We start from the raw sequence: 18,166 nt of genomic DNA on the forward strand, positions 1-18,166 counted from the left end.
GAGTAGTATGTCAAACACAGTATCTTGCTGCCAGGGAATAATACTACTGTTAAGTGAGTGTCATGTGTCTCTCTCGTACCTGCAGGTCGTTCTGTGGGTTCCAGTCAGAGTCAAAAATGATACAGGTGTCTGCTGCCGTGAGGTTGATTCCCAGTCCACCAGCCCGTGTACACAGTAAGAAAACGAAGCGGTCCGAGTCGGGCTTACTGAAGCGGTCGATGGCAGCCTGCCGCAGATTCCCACGCACACGTCCATCTATCCGCTCATATAGGTACCTACAAGACAGACATGACCCATGATCCCACCATTACAGCCATGGCACTTATGAACTCCCATCAACACCTGGGAAACAACATCCTGAAGGATAAACCTGTTCCTATAAGGAGCTGTTAAGCCTTTTTATCATTGTGTCCACTTTCACCCCCTCCCACAATATGACCCTTCCTGCCCTCCCAAGGGTATTCCACTTCAACTCAGGAGGAACCTTACAGAAACACTCTCCTGTCTACTGCGGTAAAGCCCTGAGGGCTTCTGAAACCTGCTGCTGAACCCTGACTGAGGTCTGCGCTGTGCAGCATCTCACATGTTTACAATAGTTTACGGTTTGCTCCTGTTGCTGGTGGGAAGCCAGGAGACATAGACAGAGACAGAGACAGAGAGAGAGAGAGAGAGAGGAAGAGAGAGAGAGAGAGGGAGAGAGTGAAACAGAGGCAAGAGAGCAACAAAAGGACCTTCACAGACAAAGATAAAAAAAAAAGAACTGAGGAGACTTGAGACTAAAAATAAAGACAAAGATGATCACCAGAAACCGACAATCCTGTAGTATTAATAATTCAAAATCATCTGATCAGATTCTAAACCTTGATTTTAGTTATAAAACCTTCTCTGTGAATGTCTGAATATTTCTGATCACTCCCATTGAAGTTTCTATTGGGTGTTTTAGGCTTTATCCAAGATGCTGCTGACAATGTGTGATTTACAAAGCAAGACACACTGACTGAAGCAGGGTGAGAGCTCATAACTTGATTCTCAAGGCTCAGTGCTAGCGATCGCACACAGAAGCTTTATGGCCATTACCTGACCCAAATCACTTTCCATCTGAGAGCACAGAAGCAGATGACATCCTTATCCTCATATTTCCAGAATCTGTGCTGTAATTCTTAAGATTGGTAAGCAAATAACAAATTCTTCATCATCTGTTACCTTCTCTGAATGAGGTAGTCTTCCAAGATGTCCAGGCAGCGCACCATCTGGGAGAAGATGAGCACCTTGTGCCCTCCTGCCTTCATCTTTGGCAGCAGTTTGTCAATGAGGACCAGCTTCCCGGCAGACTGCACCATGGCCTGCAGGTGAAAGTCGATGGCAGTGGGGCTGTAAACTTCCCTGAAATCCTCCATGATCTTCTCTTCTGCCCCTGACAGAACAAACACGGATACACAGGCAATAATGTATTTTAGTGCTTCTTGAGTTGACAAGAACAAGATTTTATTTACCTACATTTTAATTCATGATGATCAGAGCTTTACAGTTGTACTCAAGCAGCAAAAATTCACTTTGCAGGGGCACAAAAAACCCCAGAGACAAATTAATATCCTGTCTCTGAGGATACATCAACACAAATGTAGTAGTGATAGTTTTAAAATGCATTACTTTTACCTCATTTACACATGGCGCAGCACTACTTTGGAGTTATTGAGGCATGATTTAGTTTGAAAACTGAGGTTTTCTCTGCAGTATTTCGCGGCAGATTCCACTTCAGGTTCAACTCAATAGACACACCATTTTCATTCCTTTCCCTTGTTTTGAAAAAGTGTGATTTAAAGGGATAGTTCACCCAGAGCCGAAAATTAACTCATTATCTACTCACCCCTATGCTGATGGAAGGCGGGGTGGGTGAATGTTTGAGTCCACAAAACACTTCTGGAGTTTCAGGGATATACAGTTTAGCTGATTAGGGACCTATCTTCAGATGTAATAAAACAGGAAAAACACGACATGCCTGGATACTGATCATTTGGTGTCTTCCAAGTGTCCGGTAGCCCCGACATTAATATTCCACTAGAAACGAGGTAATTTACACCAAGTCTAAAAGTCCAGCAGAAGTAGCTAAGCTAGCGGACGTTAACATTTCCAACGGTCCCTGAATGCACCTCGTCAGAAGCTATCAGCATACATTTACACTATAAACACGGTGTAAATGACGCCGTTTCGAGTCGAATATGACTGTCAGGGCTTCTGGACACTTGGATGAAACCACAGGAGTAGTATGGAGGCATGTTATGGTTTTTCTGTTGTTTTATTAGGTCTAATGAAGCACTCACCATTTACTTAAATTGTATTGGATTCTGCTCCGACAAAGTTTACCCCGAGACTCCAGAAGTGTTTTGTAGACTCAGACACTTCACCAACCCCCATCGACATAGGGGTGAGCAGATAATTAATTCATTTTGGGATGAACTATTCCTTTAATGTGAGACTGACAAATATAACATGCCAGGAGAGAGACCTGGCTGGCACCTCTAAAAACAAAGAAACATAAATCCGAAAGTAAACAACATATCCTTTAATGATTAGTCAAGCTCCCATAACATGACCCTTTTCCTAGAAATAAAAAAAAAAACGAAGCCTCGACAACCAAAGGCGAACGCATCAAGGATGATGAACTACAAGTGTTTCAAACACTTACTGTCAGTTACAATTCCACCTTTTTCCCCAGACAAAGAAAGTTAATCCCTGCTCTTATTGCTTCTCCTTCTATGTGACTAACCAACTGCAGAGTAGACAATCTACTTTCTGTTTACACAGGAACACACTATTGTATACATGTTGATGTGATACGTGTTTGGAAGTGTGTTACACTCATCTCGAATCAATTTACTTAAAATTTCCCTTTTATATCACTCTTTTAAAGTGTTAGTGAGGATGTAGCCAGAGTTGTAACTTTATAGATGTGTGTGTAATATATATAGTTTGGCATATAGTTCCACTGTCAAAAGCAAACCTGCGTTTGGTTCTGGTGACACTGCTGTTTAGTTAAAAGGGGAACAAATTATATCTAAGAATGTTATCAGTATGCCAAGTCTGTTGTAACAATCTCTTGAGGTATCAAATTATAGTGTGCACCTGATTCTGATAAACTGAGCCAACATCACCTCAACAAGACTAAACAGGAAACTGGGTAAATTGCACTTTCTGCCGTCTACCCAGACGACAACTATACATTTCAGTTATATTTAAATACATGAACCTGTATTTAACCTTTAAAAGGTACCATCATACCTTTGATGAGGTAGGGGTGGTTGCAGCACTTTCTCAGCTCCATCATAGTGTTGACCAGATTGGGCACGTTTGACTGGCCAGCGCCTTTAGCCAGGAAAGAGAAGTTTTTCTCCAGGATGGCTCGGTAATATTTCTTCTGAATATTGGTGAGCTCAACCTCGATGATGGTTTCCTCTTTCGGAGCCAACTTCTTCTCCACATCCTCCTTCAACCGTCGCAGCATCATGGGCTTCAGGATGCCCTGAAGATTCTGCACCTGTGGACGAAGAAGAGGAGGAGAAATACAGTCATGACTCTGAGTAAATGCTGTTGGAACACTGCACAGGCGTTGAGTTACATATGTTGCGCTATGACTGAAACTAAAACAGCAGTCTTATAGGTGTCATTACATGTTTTTTTTATTTCTATCCTAAAGTGGAGAATAATTTATTGTATTCATTGACAGTATTCACTTAATTTTTCTTTGCATTTCCAGTCCAATTCTGGCAGACCCTATAGACATCCCTTGTTTAGTAGGTTTAAGCTTTTTCCATCAGTCCTCAGATTCACTTCACCTATATGCAGGACAAGACATTACAGAAATGTATTATTTATTAAATCTTTTATTGTGATTTTATATTACTGAGACCCTGAAGTTCTTTGTAGTTTCATGTTTTTCTACGTCTTATATATTGTAGTTGTCCCTCTCTTAAGTTGAGCTGGAGGTCTATGTTGATACTGCTGTATGTATTGCAAATTGCCCAACGGGGACAATACAGATTTCCTTAATCCTTGATCATGTTTCATCATATATGGAAAAATGCAAAAATGCCCACACCATACATAATGCAAATAATGTGCGAATGTTAGCCTTCGCCAAGTTTAACTAAACGGTAGCTGTCTGCAAAACATTTCATTTGTATTTAAAATATTAAGAAATGCTTTAATGAAACCCTTTTACATTTACACTTACTATAAATAACAGGGTTTTGACAAAAATATTGTTACCACACTGTTTTATATATATATATAAAATCGATGGCTGGCTGTAGAGTTAATATCTAGATTATTTATGTTGTCGGTTTTCACCTTATTTTGTTTTTGGTGCAGAAACACATTTCCCAGTTCATGAGTTCAATAGAATTAAAGCCAAGGTTGGTAATCCTGGAACAGCTAACGAAGCAGGCTAGACTTTAAAATATGCAACCTATCCCACACCCCCTCCAACAAGCCTTCTTGTCAAAGCTACACCCTCAAAAAACACATGCATGCACTGCCTTGAAACTTTCTGTGACTCGCTCGCTTACGAGCAAGGGCAGGCAGGTTGGTTAGTGATAGACAGGTACGCAAGCTATTCGTTCAGTCCAAATGAAATGATCGGGCCTGTGTTTAGTAAAGGCCTGCTTTTTTTCTTTTCAGATAATTGTTATCTTATAGATGCCGTTGGAACGTGAGTAGGATTTCAACAAATAAGATACCAACCCTTCCTTTAAACTCTTGGTTACAGCTGAGCTATTATTAGGCCAACAGCAATGGGTCAACTGTCCCCAACCAGCGGTTTGTACTACACTTACAGGTCCTCTTAATATAATGATGAAGTACCTCTTAAACAGAAAAAACAATTATAACTAATAAAAGGATTTAACATTCACAGTTGCACTTGAACTAAGAGCTTCTACTTGAGAACCCAGTTTTGAATATTCAAAAAAATAAAACAACTTCAAATCAAAGCTTTCAAGTTTTTTGTCTGACCATCTCCCAGGTGCTGCGGGCTAAATATGAAATGTCAAACTACAACATGTAGCAGGAATGTTAAAAGCTTTTTGTGTTGTGTTCAGTTCTACAGTACATTGTCCAACAATGACAAGCATTATCCACCATATGTTAGGCAAGCGTGTGTGTGTTGTATAAAATGTCACTGTGGCCTAGTTAGATAAAGCCTCACTTCAAGGGCTCCATCTGTACCAATCAGACCTCCAAATCGGAAACAACAACACCAACGTCTGCTGTTGTCTCTGAACAACAATAATTTCACTGTCCTGTTAAATGATTCACAAGTGCTAAATATGATGTGCTTCTCACAGTTGTAAACCTTTAGTGTTTGAACATGTGTATCTCAAAGTGCCTTAGGTTCACTCTGAAATCTTATTTTTACCAGTGACTCTACTGTAACTGTACCAATATTTCCACAAGATAGAAATGTTATAAGTCACCTGCACTTCTGTTTTGAGGTCTCCAAACTCTTGCATGAAGGTGGTCTCGGAGGGGAAACGTCCAGGTTCCAGGAAGTGGAGCAGACTGAAGAGTTCCTCCACCGTGTTCTGGAGAGGAGTCCCTGTCAGCAGGACCTTGTGCTCCTGAAAGAGGACAAGATGCATGAGAGGACGATGGTACAGTTTTTACAATCAGTCTGATTTGACCAAACCATGAACAGTAGAGAAGTGATTTCAAGTCAAAATAGGTTGAATTATTTTCTAAACTGTTGAAATGGGACATTAACTTGTTCATCCCCCTAAGTTGATGGTTAATGTACCAGATTCATGAGCTTGAAGCCCTCCAGCAGCTTGCAGTTCTTGTTCTTGAGACGGTGGGCCTCGTCGATGATAACACAGCGCCACTCTATGGCGTTGAGCTCGGGACAGCCTCCCAGGATCATCTCAAATGTGGTGATCAGAGCCTGGAACTTGTAGGCGCCCCTTATAACACGACCCTTAAGACAAAAGAGGAAAGAGAAATAGGCATTGGGAAATTAGTTTCTAATAGATTCCTGAAACAACTGTTCACATTTTTCAGTAAAATGCTATGCTCATGAAATGTATCTGTGGAGGTGCACAATCAGTGTGTTCACTCGCAAAAAGAATTTGGTATGTAGCATATACCAGATTGTGTAGTTGTTGCATATGGAAATGCAGAGAAAAAAATGTTGTGAACGCATGCAGTATTCATACAGGTCTCCTGCACACCCTTGGGCTACATTCAAACTCATGTTTTATTTTTAAAACGCATCAGTTCTGCTACATTTACCCCTGGAATCCACATTAATCCAGAGGATCCAAACCCCTTTAAATGGAGACACTGGGTTGTGTCGGTTTTAGTGTGGACAGGCAAAAAATGGAAACTATGTCAATCAAGAATCAAACCAGTGGATAACAAATAACAAGCATTGCTAACCCGTGCTGTCTGGCAGTAACCGTTTGTTCTTCGTTTTCTTTCCAAGAAAGTAAATCCCCCATGTTACTTTTCGCCGATGCTGTTCCTCGTAAATTTCAGGAAATAAGCAACCACTTAGAGAAGATAAACCTGCTTCCTGTTAAAGCCGGCATGTGCATGCCCAGTGTTTGTGATCATTCATGTAATTTACGTTTTAAGGCTTCTTAGTTTGGATGAAGTTTATTACTGACACAATGCTAAAATGCTTCTCTGATCAGAGATAATTTTTCATTACAAAATGCCATTTCAAATTGAAAATGTAGTGTGTGGACATAGATTGGAGTCGATCTTCTGACCTGTGGACATTAGAAACTATATGACATATGAATTATATGTTGACATGAGAAGTATATGACTTTACAGCCTAATGCTTTCAAACACACGGCCTGCTTTATTTTTTTTAGATTGGACAGCAAATATACAACACACCTCTGGACAGAGAAGCAATCTGCTGCACAACCAGGACGTGCACGGCTGCTAGCGATTTTTTGTGCTGTTTGTTTATTTGTTAGTTTTTTTCTGTCTGGGGAGGCTTTTTCTCCACCACGCCTCTCCATTTGTATCTATTGCCTTGACAACATCCCTCAAGGGATACTCAGTTATCCAGTAACACCCTCCCACTGCCAGCCAGCCAGCAGACTGCTGTAAAGAAGCCTGCCTCTCTCGATATGCCTGAGCAACATTGACAGAGAGCTCCCCTTGGGGGCTGCTGTGACATCACAGGCTGCCTGGGAGACAGCCTGGTGGCAGGTCGGCTCTGTTCTGCTCCCACTCGTCTTAATTCTTCCTACGGTTCGTTTGAATGCTAAGAGTTTTTAAGTGCCTGTTGTGACACATCACGTGGCCTGCCAAGCACTGGAAGTCTCCTCTCATGCCTCACTAGTTACCTACTGGTCTACTTATTGTTTGGCATGTGTGCTGTTGTGCATCTTGCTATTTGCTACAGTATATAAATCCTACAAACTACACTGGAGATCTTTTGTCTGGAGAAAAAAAAAATTGCCTGGTCATCTCACTGGTCTCACTTTGTTTCAGCTGCTTATCGCTTACCTCTTCCTACATGTGAGTTACTCTGTTAAAGAGGTTACAACGTCTGAGTGGACTTTGTGTTGCACATCATAATTACGTTTCTGCATAGGTTTCGATATTGAAAAGTCATTCTTGTGAGCGGGCATCCTGTTTTTAAATATATCATTAGATTACTCACAGGACTTCGTTTTACTGACACAGCGCAGCTGCTTTCTAAAAAAGCACTGCGATTATTTATAATCAAAGCGATTCACTGAGTTTCAATCTGTTAAAAACAGGGCTGTTGCTCTCTCCTTCGCTGTAAAAAGGCAACGATCAGGTGTGTCAGGATGACCTAAAAGTGCTCCCTACGCTCTTGATTCAATGTGCATTAGATATGTGACGTGCACTGTACACTCAGCTGCGTATTCACAACAGCTGCTTGCTTCTTTCTTCTTCAAGCTTCTCTCAGACCAAAACAACTACTGGAGGAGATGAAACACATAGAATACATACAGCAGTACTTTCTATTGAAACGTGCAGCAATAAAAGCTGCACTGCCATCACTACATCTCTGAGTCTACAGTGAATAAAATGTAGAAGTAAACAATATTATGAGATGGTGCCGATGTGCAGCGTCAGTGCAGTAAACTGTATGCACAAGCAAACATTTTTTGTGTGCAGATGCTGTTAGAAAAGCACTTTCTAGAGCCTACTGTTCTCCACTTTACACAGCACACTTGTGGTGCAGCTATAGTCATGCAAAACCAGACAAGCTTCAAGTGGCAGATTATGATGCATTTAGAATTCCGCTCAAGCTTCCAAAATGGACAAGTGCAAGTCATTATGCTCTGCCAGGGATATTTGTGTATTATTTTATGTTAAGATTGTATGACTCAAAATAGCTGATCATAAAAGGACGTTTACCGAAACAAGTTCTTGTTTTTGGTAGCACTGGAACAAAAGTCTGAAGGTATTTGAATTAATCCCTGTTTACTTGTAAAGTGTGAAAGTTATAACATATTTATGTGATGTATTTTTTAATTTATTTATTCCAATTCATTTTCATGCTGATATGGACCAACAAATAAAATTTTATACATTATATAACTCAAAAAATGATGGTGTACAACGGGGGAAAGACAAGTGTTTAAACCAATATAAAAAATGATATCCTATATGATATAATATATTATATACATACATCTATAATAATTTATCATAACATAGTTCTTAAATTGTAAACAAAATATGAGGACATTACACAACTCAGCCTTGAGATGAAACCTGGCCAGTATAACAAAGAACAGAATCTTACTTTTGGTGCTTGATTGTAATTTTCCAAAGAAATGTCTATGCTAGAAATGCTGTGCAATTCACTGTGTGTGCTGCGCTGCTGCTGTGCAACACGTGAACAGACACAACAAGATGGATTCTGCCACATAATGCCAGAAACTGACTTTTTGTGTGACAAAATGTAAATGTCCTTGGTGCCCATTTACCTGTGTGTCCCTGAAATACATCTCGTACTGCTGCAGCATCTGTCTGCTGACCATGCTTCCGTGGTAGACGATCACATTGAGGTTGGTCCAAGTGCGGAATTCACGCTCCCAGTTGGCGATGGTGGAGAGAGGGGCAATAATGAGGAAAGGCGTCTTGATGCCCACACGATAGATCTCCTCTAGGAACGTGATGGACTGGATAGTCTTTCCCAGACCCATCTCATCTGCCAGGATGCAGTTCCGTCTGATGGGGGGAGAAAACAGAGGTTTAGAAGAAAAAATGAGTTAATCAAGATATTTAGGAAAAAGTGATCAGTCATATACAAATCAATGACATCTGAGTGAAAATCTAAAGGTTATATATCCCTGGTGTAGAGATGCTGTATGAGGTGCTTTATCTATTTATTACAAGAAATTCTGTTTCATGCAAAAAAAGTTCTGGTTCACAGTGCAAAGGAAAATGTGTGTAGGGATAAAACAGAGGTGGTGAAGATGAAGAAATGGAGGGAGAAGAAAGTGAGGGGAAACAAGGAAAATGCACAAAATCCCCATGATACTAAAAGAACAACAGAGGAGAAAACATCATCATCACCGATAATAACAGCGCATAAAGAGATGATATACAACATAACGGCAAATGCAACTGCCTCTGCTGCGTGGTGCGTGCCGGCAAACCATTTATTCAGCTGTCCAGTGGGTGGGGGTATTATGTCTTGATGCTAATTGCAACGTGCAGATATTCCCACTGGCCTCTTAAGCAGCTCTCTACTTTTGATGAATCTTTCTGCGTAGGCATACACAAACTCCTGCATGCTCACACATAACAAAGCCAATTCCCAGGGTTAATGCAAGCACACTGACACCTTGTACTCCAGATGTACTGTGCAGTGTTTCTTTTGTGGTCGTGGGTGGGGGGAAAGCAATTGTTGCTGCAGCAGTGTGCATCTTGACAGGAAATTTGACTCCTCGCAGGCCCAGGCAAATAATGGGAATACGGCCAAATCGCAGCATGATCCACGCACACATACTGCAGGAAAAGTGATTCATTATTCATCTGCTGTTCCGGTGCACAAAGAAGACACCTCTTATAATGCAATGTGCCCATGCAAAATCTCTGAATCAATAAATGCACTGTCATATGCTATAAGTATGGGATCACTGAAGCTTAAAAAAAACATGTATAAAGATACTTAAGATTTTGCATGAGGTGTTAAAGTGTATGAATCCACTAGTTTTCCATATGGAAATTTGTGTTCATCCTACCTAGTTTATCTGCAAGAAAGATTTAATAGTCAATACTTTTCATAAAACTGAATTAGCCTCATTTCAGTTCACATGTGTGTCAACCATTTCAGAGGTCTGTTAGGCAACCAACCCTATCTTCAGAGCCAAGTTCACAACTTTTCTAAATGAAAGCTCTGTAATTCAAGTCGATATAAAGCATTACAGCAACAAAACATCATGATCTGTGTGATGCACGTATATTTTGCATGTCTCCCCTTGTTCTCTGCAACCTGCTGATCATGTAAGGCTGTATTGGCAGAAAATTGGTATAAAACAGCATCGGTCAATAGCTAACCACAACACAATCTATATATTGTGTAATATGTCTGGTTCAGTCATAGGTCTTATGACTATAAAGTTACTGCATCATGTCCTGGTCAAGATCCGGGTTGTAGATACTGCTTACATAACAAACATACAGATTCTGCCCTGTGGCCCCCAGTGGGTGTAGAGGGCTGTATGTGTGTGAAGGTATGTATATACCGTACTTATAACTAACCTGTTGTACCAATTGAAGAGGAGCCAGTTGACTCCCTCGAGCTGGTAGTCCCTGAGGCTGTTGCCGCTATTGTATTCCCTCGAGTGCTCCCTCTTCTTCCACAGATTAGCTGGGGGACGATCCTAAGTGACAAGTTTTAAGGAAGAGTTTAATGGCAGATTGGATGATTAATATACATTTATATTTTGGATGACCACATACGACTCTACCCAGTACATAATGATAGAGCAGTAACATTCCCATCAACATTCACACCTTCTTAATTCAAGGACCTCCTAGGCCCACCTCCATCAAATTCAAGGACATTCTCTGATCAGAGAGGTTCACAACAACAACAAAATCATCAGGCAAAAGGGAGCAGAGCAGGCAGAAGGCAGGACGTGACTTCAAATTTTCCACCGCAGAGATCGCTTTTTTAGGATTTTAGTTTTTTTCAACTATGCGTTCGTCATGTGTTAGAAACTCAACCAACCAAACATTTGCTGTGAATCCTCCGGAGAATCTCCTGCTGTATTCTCACATGGCCTCAATAGAACACGATCCAGAGTGGGCTCGCAGGAGAAACTCTGGAGATTCTCTGCAATAACTAAGTGACTTTAACATTTGCGTCCTCATATACAGGCCATCTGGATAATCTCAGGGAAATCTTTGGAATTCAGTTTTTATATTTTAGAGTATGAATGTGTTTTAATGTTTGGCTAATGATGCCTATAATTTCACCAAGCTTATGTGGGTGGATGAGATGCTTACACATTCTAGCCTACAGGAAATCTGTATAATTATGAAGAGCAGGTTTTCTTTAAAGGGCAGCACACTTACTAGCAAATCAAAATGGCAGCAACAATATGTGTATATGTGTATACTGTAAAATAGCAATCACAGAAAAATAAATTACAGTGATAGGGGATGTGTGGGCAAAACCTACCATCCTGCGTGAGTCTGGCTTGGCTGCCTGCAGCTGCTCAAACTCTTCAATCTTGCCCTGATCCACGTCGTCCTTTAGCTCCCAGGTGCTGTCCTCATAAGGCAGAGAGCACCACTTCACCAGGTAGTACACCACCTCCTGCAGGAGGCAGAGAAGATTTAACACTGGAAAAGACTAGAGAGAGGCCACGCTCTGCTTTTATAATATTAACAAAGGCTGCAGGGAAGCCCATTAGGATGGCCTTGGGCACTTGTGAGATACAAAGATATCAGTAGTGTCGAGGATATATTGAAAGGAGGAAAAAATGCTGCAAAAAATGTCAAACGTGTTCAGGCATGTAGACACAATAACCACATGCATGCCACTAAGATATGATTAGCAAATGAAAGAGGACTCGCTTTACCTCTCCTGTGTCTTTGTCCTCACAATACGACACCTCAAGCACTCTGTCTACCTCTACATAGTCGGGGTTATAGGGGTCCTCCTCCATCTGAGAGACAGAAAGAAAGACGAGGGTAAGAGAGACAGAGAGAATAAACCTAAGTGCCCACTCACCATCTGGGACGAGCATCAGCGCTGTATCAACTGAGTGAGTACAGAGATTCAAATATATGCAAACAGATGTGCCTGCCCACACAAACCTACTTAAAAAAATATATTAAACATCCACATACACAATATTTATATCCATGTACACTAAACACAAATGTCCTAGAAGACATCATATTGTGGAAACAAACACCTGCTTCATAACTTTTGCCCAATATGTGCATACAATTTATGTCTACAAACAAACACACAGCCTTACATTTGCGAAGAAGAGTGCCCTATGTGCTTGTTTCATCTTGAAGCGTTTGATCTTCTGCTGAATCCTCTTGTCCTTCACCAGCTGCTGCTCCGTGGCCCACTCACAGTGTAGGTAGGAGCTACACACACACACACACACACAATAAGACTACAATGAAAAACCATTACATTTACCGGTATTTGGGGAAAACACAGATGTGATCACGTTGTCTTTTACAGATTTCAGACACATGACTCTTCAATCACATGTGGTTTATAACATGTTAAATGTGAAATTCATATCTCCACCCTTTTTATCATTAAGCTGAAAATGTATGAACGCAATCTTGCTGATGACAGATTATCTGTCATGTGAAAATAAATTACTTCTCTGCAAGGCTGGGGAAGTAAAACTACGGTTCATAAATCCTAATTTCCAAAACTCTCAGACTGATAATTTGCTGTGGGGAGCAGCTAGATTTGTTTTAATAATATCCCTGAGTACATAATCAAGAAATTAAATCACTATTGCAAAATATGTTTCAAGGATGCCTTGTGTGTTTGTGTATTCATATAGTATAGTCCTTATTCAGAATCATTTCAACATGCCTGATTTTCTGAAGGTGTTGAAAGATTTTTTGTTCTAAAACTTGGGATGTTTTACAACAGAAATAAAAAAATATATTATATATAAGTTATTTTTTGAATCAATATAGTTGCATTCAATCTATCACTATTCAAAGATTATCAAACAATGATCACTAAACCAAAAAGATAATATTTTATTGTAGAAGTTTAATCAGATTTTGATTAAGCTTCATAATGAAATTCATAAAAACAGTGCTCACTTGAAAATGAACAACAGAGTCTACGACCGAACAATGAACTTACTAGTTTTTATATTTTACGAAAAACTCCTCCACTTCGATGACAACTCCTGGAGAGACCTAAAGACAGATTTAAAAATAACAGGAAAACACTGAATTAGAGACAAACTTGAAACATGTTTTTTTAAATTTTTTACTGATTTACACTATAGAAAGTTATTTCATTTTTAAAGACAAATCTTTTAACATAAAACAGTAAAATAATGCTGACAGTGTTACTTATAATAAATAATTCAAATCTCACCATCTTGCAAAGTAATTGTAATGTAACTTATACAAAAATTGTGCAGCAATTTACTGCATCTCTTACAATCAATTAAAACCACGGAAAATTTGAACCAACAAATTGTTTTTACCTCCTTCTTAAGGACACGAGAAGACATTATTTTGTCGACAACAGCAGCATCTTCTTCACTGGGATTCTCCTACAGATGCAATAAACATAAAACCTTTAATGTAATGTATGTCTCTCAGAGCAAACATAAAAAGGACACTTAATGTAAATACTCTATACTAAAGTGCAAGGTATAAACAATATTGTGTGGTAATATAAATACATAATAAAAACAGTGTGCACATGATTGTGATTTACCTGTGGTTTATACAGTTTTTTCATCCTGATCAATATGAAATGTTTGGTAAATTTGTGATTTTGGACAACACAAATATAAAAGATGATGTAAAACCTATGATTGATTTATAAAACAGAAAGCAGGGTGAAACTGCATTATTCTAGAAAAATGGTTTTGGCCATAGCTTTTCTTAATAAGTCTCCTGCTGATTCCAATGCTGTTGAATAATAAAAAATGGGCACTGAATATGTATCTTCTCTCTTTAATTCTGCATCAGTCCAGGTTTATATGTGACAATTCGATAGTAAAAAGAACAGGCCGTGCTGCACTTCACTGTAATCCTGCTCTTCATCTACAAAACCTGATCTTTTTAATGTTTATGCACATTATTGCCACCAACAAAATAATTTAAAATTTAGACTGAATCATCAGTGAAATTAATTTGGCTGCACTCTGCACTCTGGTACAGTATTTGTCATGTAAAACTCAACTTAGAGCTATGTGGAAGTTGTAGGCAGGAATTCTTACTACAAAGAGTTGAAGTGCATGCTCCTTGGATGCTGCAGTGTTGCTTTTCTTGGCCTTGACTATAACCTTGACTTCCTCATCGGACATCCTGGCCTCCAGCTCCTCAGCGTACTTCTTCCTCTTCACCTGGCGATTAGATCTCCTCTTCTAGAAAATAAATATAAGGAGGGAAAAGTTCACCATTTCATAAGTGAAAAATAACAATCATTTAATTGATTACCAAACCTTGGTGGTCAAGGAAAACATTTTTTTTTTTTAATTTCCAAACCCGACAATGGCCCTGCTGAGGTTGCAACAGGTAGCCTGGGAGAGATGTGTAGACTGCAGCGACTAATGAATGACCAATGACCATTTTCTACAGTACACATTGGTGACTACTATTTATGTAGCACTATATACAGTACTGCACACACTTAACATGTTTAGATTTTTACATTAGCTCAATACCATCAGCAATGTGTCTGATCATTCTGCAGCAGGACAAAAACCTCAAACAAAAACTCAGAGTCATGAACAACCAACTGGAAACCTGACCAGAGTCCAGATGGTTTCAATCCCAGTGTCTTGATCTCAACATAACAGGGTCAGTCAGGGATCACATTAAGAAACTGAAACTAAATCAACACAAAAACTGGGGCAGGCTCTCCAAGATGCTTGTAACAAACTACCTGACAGGTAAATTGCAAATCAGAGCACAATATACTGTGGATACTCGAAACAAGGCCGGGTCTAAACAAAGATTTTCAAAAAATATTCAGGTGTGGGTCAGTTACAGTCACATTGACCGGGCAAGCCTATCTACACTGCAAATGTCTATGTGTTTGCAATCATGGATAAAATGATAACCATGTATGCCGGGGGCAGGGTAACACTAACTCAGTGCAGTTTACATTATCTTTGTTTAACTTACTTTCACTCGGGCTTGGAGAGGTTCAAACCGAAAAAGCGGCCCAAGCTGCACTCTGGCCCCAACGTGTACTTGAATGATTGTTGCTGTTTTAAAGGCAGATGTAAGCTTTTACTGTTTACTGCACTTTATGAAGATAATTGATGCAAAAAACATTCAAGGGATTATTTTTTTGAGCATCTGCTTTTTAATTTTAGTGCCTAAATTAGTACAGTGCAGAGAACTGTACTGATTAACAGTCTCCCTCAGTGTGCTTATTAACCATTACTGTCTTCATCAAAGTCACAACTTTCGTTGTATAAACCCCAGTAGACAATCTAGTTTCACTCTTAACATACTCACTCTATATGTTTTGGTAAAGGTTGAAAAACCTAAATGACTAACATTTAAGAGTCACACTATTCCATGTTGAAAATGATAATATGTCATGAATAACCCATGCATGACCTGGTTAAATTTCCAAATACCAAGTAAGAAATAGAGCAAAACTCTCAGAAAAAGCAGTCAGAAAATCGTGTGTTTTAAAATCAGTCTTCTTCCTGTTCCTCCCTGTCAAGCCTAATTATCATATGTGTAGGCCGCTGTATCCTGCATCAATACATGAGCCCCTCCTAATGATAATATGTAGTTAATTAGGAATAAATGCCACTGAGCCAAAGTTAATTAGGTGTGGAGTATAATATCCCCATGGAGATACACCCTCTCCTCCCTAAACCTAAGCTGACCAGCAGCTGGAAAGTCGAACCTGCCATGCGCCACGACAATAGACCTGAACCCCCCCGAGGAGGCCATGCTTCTCTTCTAGCTGTCGGCCATACTACTTTGACTTCTTCCACGGTATCATCCTAAATGAGTCATCAACAGCCTGTTTTAATTAAGGCCAGGGGCGCCATTTACAGAGGGTAATTATATCAAAGGCAGCGGTCTGGATAGGACGCAGAAAGGAGAGAGACGTGTTGCGGCAAAGTCAAATCATTGCTCTGGATTTGATCAAATAATGTGATCATTTGATTTTCTGTTATCAAAAATAAAAATAAAAACAAACAACCCAGCGGGAATGACGTTCCCTATCAAATGGATTGTTAATGATGAACATCTAATTCAGGCAGTTGAACATCTAATTCAGGCAGATGAACATCTAATTCATGCAGATGAACATCATAAAATTAAAAATACCACATATATTTTCTTTATATATATATATATATTTAGGTGTTTGCAGATGCAGATGAATGCTGCTATGCTGTCAATTTGCAGCATTAGCACAGATACATTTTGTTTACTTGAGATAGCCATCCACTGCGTGACCTCTGTTTGAACCGCAGATGAACCACAGTCTATCCTCCCAGGCTCAAACTAAAGCTGTGCAGCCTTCCTCCAGCGGGAACAGTCAGGCCGAGGACACCACTTCACTCACTGCCTCGTACCAGTGTTACAGAGACAGTAGCAACCTTTTCTTTTCAGCAGATATTTGGCTTCATAAATGATTATAATGATGTGCGAAGTTAAAGGATCAAAATTCCCAAATAAAATTGCCTCACGATCTAGGTTTCAAATATTTCGTTTGTTAAAATAAAATGATATACCCTTCTAATAATTACAGTCCCATTTACAATAATGGTGACTTGTACTGTGTGGTTATATGTTTGAGAGTGAGTGTGTGCAGAGTGTATACTGGATCTTACAGAATCATCTTTAGAGACGTGTCGAGTTGGAGGGTCATCGCCAGACTCCCCCTCTGAAGACTCTGGCTTTCGCTTTTTCTTCTTTCCAATCTTGATGACAATTTTCCTGAATGAGAGAATAAGACAAGTTCCTTAACTATAAAACTCAGATTGAACACCTGCAAAGACAGTCTTTAGGAATGTTATGAAATTAATTTACTTTTTCTTTCAAAATCAAGGTATGTTTAAGTGTTTATGAATTCCACACATCTTAAAATTCTTAAAGCATTATAAAAAATACAGGATTCTCAAACCAATAAACTCCTACAAGTTGACTGAGAGACAAAGCAATTCTGGCTGAACAGATCCGGTGAAGTACAGAGGCTGAGGAAATGAATCATATTCTAAACTTTACTTAACTTGAATACTCTTTCATTTCTGCTTTTCCTGGTTGGACTAAGAACTGCTTGGGTAGGATACTGTCTTAAATAGATTGTCCTATATCAAAGGATCGTAACAGACGACTGACAATCACTATGTCATCACGGACGTCTTGCAGAAAGAATAAACTTCCAACACCATTTGGTCATTTGACTGTTTATTGCACTTACAAACTGTAGCTTGCACCAGTTTGCAAAAGCAGAACAAGTTGTGTAGGTTTACTTCTGTGTTTTTTAACCTCAACACATGTACAACAGCAGGATTGTGAGTTATCCTCACAAGAAGGAGTTGCTTACAATGGTTGCTTGCATTTACTTTATAATTCAGTGCCCTGCTGAAGCTCCCGGCTAGCCTGAAGATTCAGATCAACATTGATTCAGTGATAATTAGGTAAATTGTTTTTTTTCTCTTTAAACTACCATTGCGAGTTTGAGTGTTGAAATTCTCCCTATAACCTAATATAGAATTGCAGTATCAAGACAAACTGCAGGGATAATGTTATTAAGAGCGCAGATAGTAGCAAACTGCACAATGAACAGATGAAAGCTTCTATTTACCAGGGCTTCATACTCTTCCTCTCTGTTCTCTCTTTCACACACAGTCACACGTTATTTCTGTGACCTTTCCCCATATGTTCTCTCACAACATATGCACACACTTCCTCTCCACATGTATTATCTCTTGGAAGCCACAGG

At 39.5% G+C, this 18,166-nt stretch overlaps 1 protein-coding gene across 8 annotated transcripts in view; it reads right to left on the reverse strand.

Annotated features, from left to right (window-relative positions):
• chd9 (chromodomain helicase DNA binding protein 9) overlaps positions 1–18,166 on the reverse strand; it is a 76,831-nt gene that overhangs the window by 17,332 nt on the left and 41,333 nt on the right. For all 8 annotated transcript variants that reach the window (XM_053426562.1, XM_053426578.1, XM_053426570.1 and 5 more), the window contains 14 exons: positions 17,052–17,157; positions 14,460–14,606; positions 13,716–13,784; positions 13,364–13,419; positions 12,495–12,612; positions 12,090–12,176; positions 11,687–11,824; positions 10,762–10,883; positions 8,979–9,222; positions 5,792–5,968; positions 5,472–5,615; positions 3,280–3,535; positions 1,204–1,414; positions 80–275 (listed from right to left, as the gene is read on the reverse strand). In XM_053426562.1, coding sequence (XP_053282537.1) covers positions 80–275; positions 1,204–1,414; positions 3,280–3,535; positions 5,472–5,615; positions 5,792–5,968; positions 8,979–9,222; positions 10,762–10,883; positions 11,687–11,824; positions 12,090–12,176; positions 12,495–12,612; positions 13,364–13,419; positions 13,716–13,784; positions 14,460–14,606; positions 17,052–17,157 — 2,071 coding nt within the window. The remainder of the gene's footprint in view (positions 1–79; positions 276–1,203; positions 1,415–3,279; positions 3,536–5,471; positions 5,616–5,791; positions 5,969–8,978; positions 9,223–10,761; positions 10,884–11,686; positions 11,825–12,089; positions 12,177–12,494; positions 12,613–13,363; positions 13,420–13,715; positions 13,785–14,459; positions 14,607–17,051; positions 17,158–18,166) is intronic.

This window comes from Pleuronectes platessa, chromosome 1 (assembly GCF_947347685.1).
Source record: "Pleuronectes platessa chromosome 1, fPlePla1.1, whole genome shotgun sequence".
NCBI lineage: Eukaryota > Metazoa > Chordata > Actinopteri > Pleuronectiformes > Pleuronectidae > Pleuronectes > Pleuronectes platessa.